General features: G+C 44.8%; 1 protein-coding gene across 1 annotated transcript; it reads right to left on the reverse strand.

Moving 5' to 3' along the window:
• Positions 1-2,905: 2,905 nt before the first annotated feature.
• htr1aa (5-hydroxytryptamine (serotonin) receptor 1A a) lies at positions 2,906-4,794 on the reverse strand. The gene has a single exon (XM_049578335.1). It carries the CDS (start codon positions 4,529-4,531, stop codon positions 3,248-3,250), a length of 1,284 nt encoding a protein of 427 aa, XP_049434292.1. The 5' UTR covers positions 4,532-4,794; the 3' UTR covers positions 2,906-3,247.
• Positions 4,795-8,728: the final 3,934 nt, after the last annotated feature.

Consider the following 8,728-nt stretch of genomic DNA (forward strand, 5'->3'; position numbering starts at 1 on the left):
GCTCACTCAACATTCTCTGCGGGCCCCTGTGAGCCCGTCATAAGCCCAGAAACTTGACCTACAGGTCACAGGTATGAGATTCATTTTCCCAAAAGCATTTTGAGTGCATTGGTGTCGCTCTGACGCACCGCAGAGAGAAATGGATCAGATGGAGGAAGGAAACCAGAGGCGTGGAGAGATAGAGCCGTTTGATGATGTTCCTCCAGCTCAGTTTTGTCAATCAATGCACTATTCTAAGTGCATATTGTGACTGTGAATAACGATTATTTTTGTCGATGAATCATTTTGTGAGAAAATAGTGATATTAGAATTTAAATGGATGTTTTTAACTGATCTGCAGTCCCATGGATATTTGGTTTATTATAAGTCTGTATGACACAGAGAAGCATGTGAACATATTTGAGAAGCTGGTGCAATAGAACGTTTAATTGATTATCAAGAGTTTCAGAATAGTGTTCCTGTCAAATGGCTATCGATTAATTTCTCATGAGACTAATTTATTTGTGGAATCAAAGAGTGATTGAAGGGAAAAGTCTGTATTTTTTCCTCCAGACTCACTTATGGTACATGAAATATATTGTATGTGACTGCAACTTGATGGGTGTTCTTGGTGCTATTTAAGTCACACTATTATAACTCCCCACGTTTCACAGAGCATTTATATGTATTTAAACAACACACTATTACACTCCAATATATATTGTAACCATTAAGCATCAATAACTGGTGCATTAAAGGTGCTGTGTGTAACTCTGGAGAACAATAGCTGATTCTTGACTCTCATTCCCAGGTTGTCAAATACCGACGCTTTGGGATGATTGTTCAGTCCGACTACCAGCTCAAAGCATCAACATTAGACGACCTGGAAAGGAGACTTAACAAACTTTCTCCAGAGATACGTATAGCACCTTTAAAAGTTAATTAATGATTGACAGTATGATAGAACACACAGGGAAGCATATACGATATGCTTATATGTTACATGAATCACAAATATAGTAACAAAACATAGTAGTACTAAACAAATATAAGTATTCGATAATAATAATTACAGTTAGGCCTATTTATTGTGTTTTACCAATACAGTGATATATATATTACAATATAGTGGGGCAGCTGTGTCTCAGAGACGGAGCGGGTCGTCCACCAATCTTTCTCGATCCCTCAGCTCCTCCAGTCCACATCCTTGAGCAAGACACTTGACCCCAAATTGCACCTGATGGCAGCTCCATCGGTGTGTGGGTGTCTCAAAACTGAGTAGCAGGTGGCACCCCGAACGGTACCCTCGGCCCACAGTGTATGAATGTGCATATGAATGGGTGAATGTCTCGTAGTGTAAAAAGTGCTTTGAGTGGCTAGTCTATTTACCATTTATTATAATTACATTTATTGATGAAGTATTTATTTATTCATAAATGCTTATTCTTTGACCTCCATCACAACTGAGCCCTGAAAGTGGATCTTGAGTTACTTTTTTTGTGGTCAAAGTCTTCTTGAGGCATGAACACAAAAAACTACATGTTTATAAATGATTCATAATACACTGTAAGGATGTGTTCATGTGTGTAATCATGTATCATTTAATATGATTGCATACTGTGTTATCCATTATTCATTAACTGTTTGTAAGCAGCTACAGAAGCCTCACAGGAGGGATTGTGGTTGTCTGTACATTAATTGAAAAACGTCCTCATATCTTCTACATTTTCATGTGCTATGAATATTTTTTAATTGTTTGTATAACTGCTTATCATCCATAAATGTACAGCTTATTTATTGTAGTTGTTGTTTATGTTTACAGTAACATACATGCTCCCATGTCTAAATTCTCACACTACAGCTCACATTCCGGTTTGACCGTGTTTGCCCGGCCTGCCCGCCACCTTGACTGACCCGTGATGCCTTGGGCTTGATGTGTTGCCATGACAACGGGCCAAATAGCCACCCATCTTGTGAAGCGTGCAGGCCTCATTGGGACTTCTTCCTGAAAGTTATTTTCCTCCTTCCTCTTTTCACGTCTGACAGTCTTTATCTCTGCATCTACTGTAAGTGGATTTGTGTCTAGGCTTTGTTGGAGAGCGCTGAGGAGGTTTCCTGCAACTCTTTCCCTATTATGTGGTGTATTTCTCTGAGCAGGCCCCTCTACATTATGTGGTATTATTTAGTGCATGCACTAAATTTAGCACTGCTCTTTCTTGATGTTAATGATGTAACAAGCTGTCTCTTCTCAAACATGCAGCGCACTGTGGGCCTGTGTGGGGAACGGTGCTGTAAAATAATCGAATATAGAAAGTAATATTTGAGGCTCTCCCTTGATTTGAGCCATCTTTCTTTCTCTGTCTGTTGTTTCAGTCTTTCTTGCACACACACTCAGACAGGGGGCAATCTGAAATAGAGAGATGGGATTTGGGGGGGAGCTCTGGAAGGAGGGGGGAGGGGGAAAACATATCATATCATAAATGTAATACCAGCCTCCATTTTAGAAAAAAAAAGCCCATCTCCTTTTGCTTTCGACTTTGAGATGGATTTGATGGATAGGTGGTGGGGTTTGTTCGATACCCATTTGCTGTGAGACCTCGAACACACCTTGCACTTATAACCTGATTGCTCCCCCCCCCCATCATCATCATCATCATCATCAGTGTGGCCCTGTCAAAGCAAACTGCTAAGCTGCTCACTGCTTTTTTTGGCTCAACACACTCTGATGCATTCACTCTATGGAGATGTATGATGACACAGGTCCCAAGTGAAACTGATTTCTCACACTAGGCCCTGACCTCTGCTTGACTCATGACTTTGTTATTTTCTAAACAAAAATGGACTCGTGTTTCTTAATGACAAACTTTGATTGCTTTTATTGTTTCAGTGCTACAAAGCTCATGACGTAGGACGGAAACCCCGCGTGTCTCATGATAAAATGCATGAAATCAGCACATGACACGTGTTGCATGGCAATACAACTATGGCTGCCGTCGCACATAGGCTATATACTGTAGCTACAACACTGAATAAACATGATCTTGTACATTAAGAGCGAAAGTTCCTGTCTTGTCTCATTTCATCAGCAGTGACCCCGGGTTTTTCTTTTTTTTTACACGGTCCTTGAACACACACCGAAAAGAGACTGTCCCTGAATGAAAGTCTGTGTCATTTTTTTTTTTTGCTCCATACAGTCAGTGAACAATCCTGCTGTCCGTGCATTTACTCCACACCTAAGTAAACACATTTGTTGTCACTGTGTGTGTGGTTAGGGTCTGTTAAATTTGCATCTTATGATCTTCTTGAAAGCACTTTGGAAGTCTTTGTTGAAGTAGGCATATATGATGGGGTTGAGGAGAGAGTTGGAGTAGCCCAGCCAGTTTATGACTGCGCCCACCCAGTCGGGCATGTAGCAGCTCTCTGCACAGAAAGGCAGCACAAGTGCGACGATGAAAAAGGGCAGCCAGCAGAAGATGAAAGTTCCCATGATGATCCCGAGTGTTTTCACCGTTTTACGCTCCCTGGCCAGCGCCAGCTTTCGCTTCGCCCCCGAGTTCTTTTCATTCATGTTTTCGTAGCCCTGCGAGGAGGACTGAGGGGTGTTGGGCAGAGGCAGGTGCGTCTTTGAGTTGCTGATAACTTCTATGATCTCAAGTGACTCACCCTCCTCTCCGTGCTTCACCGCGCCGTTTACGCACGGAGAGCTGGGTTTGGACTCGTCGCCGCGTCTCCAGCCTTTGCCCCCGGCCTCCCCGTTGGTTTTCTTGTGGAAGATGGCCGGAGACACAGTCAAGCACTTTTCGGACACTTTTGTTTTCTCGGGTTTCTTCACTGTCTTCCGAATCCGAAACCGAGCAGCCCTAAATATTCGCCCGTACAGGACCAACATGAGGATGAGAGGGATGTAAAAAGCCCCAAATGTGGAGTAGATGGTGTAGCCCGGGTCCTGGCTGATGATGCAGGCGTTGAGGTCCGCCCTGTCTTCGGCGCTTCTCCAGCCTAACATAGGTGGAATAGAGATGGAGAAACCAATTAGCCAAGTCACGCTTATCAAGATCGCAGCTCGCCTTGGTGTCCGTTTATTTACATAGTCAATGGGGTCTGTTATGGCCCAGTACCTGTCCAAGGCAATTGCGCACAGATGCAGGATGGATGATGTGCAACACAGTACATCCAGAGAGATGAATAAGTCACAGATCTCCTGCCCCAGTGTCCACTTGTTCAACACCTGGTAGAGGGCCGCCATTGGCAGCACCAGCACCGATACCATGAGGTCTGTCACGGCCAGAGATCCAATCAGATAGTTAGCCACATTCTGGAGAGATCTCTCCAGGGCGATGGCTGCCACGACGCACGCATTGCCAAATATGGAGCAGAGGATGAGGGCCCCCAGGAGCAGAGAGGTGATGATCTGGTAACTCAGCTTCACATCTGGCAGAGCCCCAGACCCCGTGCCATTCTCACCCCCGTCCCAGTCGGCAACCACGTCCACCCCGCCAGGGTAACCGCTGGTCGCGTTGCTGCCGTTGCCGCTTGTTGTTATAAAATCCATCCTGCGACCACACTCAGAGCGCAACTTTCCCAGAGCAGTGGGGGGACACGCCGGACAGATACGCAGGACACAGTCAGCCCCTCAGACTGCTGCCGCTGTGCGTTTTACCGGGGTCCATCGGAGTTACCGCGTTCGTGCCGTCGCTCTCAGGACGCATGACGCAGACGTGTTTGTGAGTGTGTGTGAGGGGGGTTGTGTGTGTTGTAGCCCGGGAGTGTTGACAGCCGGGTGCGCTCACTGGTGCTGCGAATCATCTGAGTCTGGTGACGCCGTGAATTCATTTATACCAGCAGCTTTGGGTACGTCAGACCGTGTGGAGGTCGCCCTGGAGTTTTGTGCCTCTGCACTCCTCGTTGCTCCGTTTTTCACTGCAGACAGCCGATGAGGGCGCAGAGCTCTCCTCTCCTCTTCTCTCTCCTTTATTTAAGTCTTTGGACTCACTGAATGTTACATTTTGTGGATTTTCTTTTTGTTTACAACTCAAAGGGTAGGTGTCAGTCAGGATTGACATGTCTTAACTGATTTATTACAAAAAAAGTCAAATCTGTCTGCGGGATATTCGAGGTGGAAATATCTGGGGAAAAAAATCACTTGTGATGAACTTGTCGTTCAAGCCAACTTCATGAGCAAAATGCTTTTTTTCGATAAGCAAAATACATTAAATAGAAACTCAAAAACAAGTGGAAACAGGGTGTGTAAGGGCGCAACAATGCATTTGGAACCGGGATCTAGACTAAGGTAACATGCTGAGAGCTTTTGGAGCGAGAGGTAGTTTCAGGACCAGGGACAGCGCCATGACAACTCAGAGAGGAGAGCTGCTGCCATCTGCTGTCCACAGCCGGCACTGCGGCAAATGGTGGACGATGTTGTATCAGTATTTTGAGTGTGAGGCAGAGTAATACACTGTGGGAAGGATGAGGCAACAGGATGGGGTTGAGCTGCCCAGGGAGATGGGGAGATGGGTGAAGCAATGAAAAGCAAACTGTGTGTGTGTGTGTGTGTGTGTGTGTGTGTGTGTGTGTGTGTGTGTGTGTGTTGAGCCAACTGATTATGTTTGAGATTGAAGGATGATTTAACCCTGCATTAAAATTAAAAGGGAAAATCTAGAACAGAACATATTCGTGACTACAAGTCAGTAGTTACGTCAATGAAATATTCCAACATTTGTATCCATAAAATATATCAAATATCGACTGCACATAAAATGGACAATGCATTACTCTTAACACTCACTATAAAGTGAAGCTGGTTAGCATCGACCTCAGGCCTGGAGGCAAAACAAGCAGTGACGCCCCCATAAATTTTTCACAGGGGTGGCCACATGGGGCCACTGAAAGTCTTGGGGTGGTACACCGACAGTAAAAGCCATTACTATATTTTGGGAATTCTATCATGCTGTTGTAGCAGCGGCGGCACGGTGGTGTGGTGGTTAGCACTCTCGCCTCACAGCAAGAGGGTTGCCGGTTCGATCCCGGGCGTGGGAGCCCTTCTGTGTGGAGTTTGCATGTTCTCCCCGTGTCAGCGTGGGTTCTCTCCGGGCACTCCGGCTTCCTCCCACAGTCCAAAGACATGCAGACTGGGGACTAGGTTAATTGGTAACTCTAAATTGTCCATAGGTGTGAATGTGAGCGTGAATGGTTGTTTGTCTCTATGTGTCAGCCCTGCAATAGTCTGGCGACCTGTCCAGGGTGTACCCTGCCTTTCGCCCGATGTAGCTGGGATAGGCTCCAGCCCCCCCGCGACCCTCAAGAGGATGAAGCGGTTAGAAGATGAATGAATGAATGAATGTTGTAGCAGCCAATATAGGCTAGTTAGAATCTAATTCATTTAGAAATTGCATACTGATTTACTTTGGTTTCTTATTTTACAGTTATGGCAGGAATACATTGGACGTCGACGCGACATGTCACGAAGGTGGGGCGGAGCGGGGTTGTGTGTACTGAGTTTTGCCAAATGATAATGTGATTGTTTGTGGAAGGTTTGGACATGAAAGGTAGATTAACTGGTAGTGAATTGATTAACTCCAGCTGTGGTACAATGAGATATTCATCTAAATCCTTTTCAAATACATTGTAATCATTTTTACACAGTTCTGTGTAATTTTTCCTCCTTGGTGGGCTGTGGAGCCACGGACAGAGAAAAAAATAGACGAACCATGTAAAACCAGAGGAAGAGTCATGCGATGCTAGCTTGGGCTAGTGCAACTTTCGTGGTCAGTGTAGCAGTTTCAGTTGATTTAAATGGATGCGCTCTGCTGCAGGTGTGCTGTGGGAGACTTATCACGCCTGGTTTGTGCCCCATGTATTTTTAACATTCTTGTTACTGCTTTTCTGATGTCCATACACTACCACTAAAACAAGCCATACTGGAACAGGTAGCATTGCGAGTTCCACAGCAACCCTGTTTTAATGTGTTATGTATCTGTATAGAGTGGTGCAGAGATGTGTATTTGTTGGCCAACACCAGATGCAGTGTCATCCTGGTTCCCTTCACAAAATGCCAGTGGGATTTTTCCATTGGATTTTGGATTATTGCAGAAAATAAACTCTGTGGTAAACAAAAGTTTATATTTATTTAAGATAATCTTAACAAATAAACACACTGCTCCACGCCCATTGAACTTCAGTGACTCTGCTGCTGCTGTTAGCTTCAAAATTAAAATGAGTATAATACTAACTAAACTCCTTTAGCCACGTTTAACACCAAAGTAGCATTTTCAGTAGAAGCTGAGTCACAGTCACACATGGATGTGTTTTATCGGAGGGCGGAAGTTTGAAGATTTTGCCTGAGTGTGTAACATTAACTAACTAATGCCTGTCACAAGCTGCTCTTAATATTCACAGTGGATTCACTTAGTAAATAAGCACATACAGTACAAGAACATGGCTCAGCCCTATACTGACTGCTTCTGTCTGTAACACTCTCTATGTGTGTGGCTATCAGCTGACATGCAACAGACAATGTGTGTGTTACTTTAGACTGGTTTGTCAGTAACAAGGAAAGTCATGTTCCTTTAAACCCTTATGATGTAAGTGTCCAACAAACTACCAGAAATATCAATATCAAATTATTTATTTACAGATTAATAAAAGACTGTAACAACAAAGAGCAATACTTATAGAGCAAACTGCAGGAGGTGTTGGAGGACGTCTCTTTAGGGCAGAGAGTCTGGCAGCTGTCTTCAGTGCTACCAGTCAAGTCAGCGCTGGCTGACCTGACGGCCTCCTCAGAATGTTCTGGTGGAGCTGGGTGGATCTTCTGCCTCCAACCGTCCACTGAAACACCTCCTTCACTGCAGCTTTTTCCTCCTGCCTTTGGATTGTCTTCCAATGTTCTCAGTGACAGAGAACCTCTCACCTCCTCATCGAGGTCAATCGTGAGTCTGGCCAGCAGTTGGCTCTGTGGCTGATGGATCTCAACCACTTGCAGAGCTGATGGAAGTGAGCTGGCAGAGGGTGGAGATGGAACAATGTCCCTGATCTCCTCTGGTGTGACATCATTGTCCTCAGTAAGGACCTCAACAACCGTGGCCTCTGGTGTCCTGACAGCCTCAGTGGGCTCTGGTGTCCTGACAGCCTCAGTGGGCTCTGGTGTCCTGACAGCCTCAGTGGGCTCTGGTGTCTGGACAGCCTCTGCCTCTGTCTCCAGATTTTCTGGATACAAGAAGCTTTGGCATACTTGTCTAACCACCTCATCAATATTTTGATGAAATGGCTCGATCATCTCTGAGATCTTAGAGTCTGGAGAGCAACACCAAGGAGAGGGGTATGTCGTCCCGCTCTCCTCACTAATGGTGGAATAATACATTAATAAAAGGTCGTAAAAACAAAGGACAATGGATTTAAAATCATAAAAGAAATTATTGTCAGGCCAGTGGCTGAAGCTGGTCCTGATCCTGTTGTTCAGTTTTCAAGCCTGAAGCAACGTGAACTGCAGCTCAACAACTGCTTCCAAAAGGGAGACTGCCTTGTTAGACTTTCGTCTGGAGGCTTCTTCTTCTCCTTCTTCTCATTCTGTTTGGGGAGTAATACAAAACAAAAACAACACGTGAGTACAGAAATACAAATAAATGAGCACAGTTCAATAAAAAGATAACAATCAGGAGACATCTTCAGGTCAAAAACAACTGGACTCAACATCTACCATCCTATCTGGTCAGATCTTGTGTACTTTTTAAAAATGGTCTCACTGATTAGA

This window comes from Epinephelus fuscoguttatus, linkage group LG6, assembly GCF_011397635.1.
Source record: "Epinephelus fuscoguttatus linkage group LG6, E.fuscoguttatus.final_Chr_v1".
Lineage (NCBI taxonomy): Eukaryota > Metazoa > Chordata > Actinopteri > Perciformes > Serranidae > Epinephelus > Epinephelus fuscoguttatus.

What these genes read in the sequence shown, in the direction of transcription:
- htr1aa (XM_049578335.1), bottom strand. Translation starts at nt 4,531, where the DNA reads ATGGATTTTATAACAACAAGCGGCAACGGCAGCAACGCGACCAGCGGT.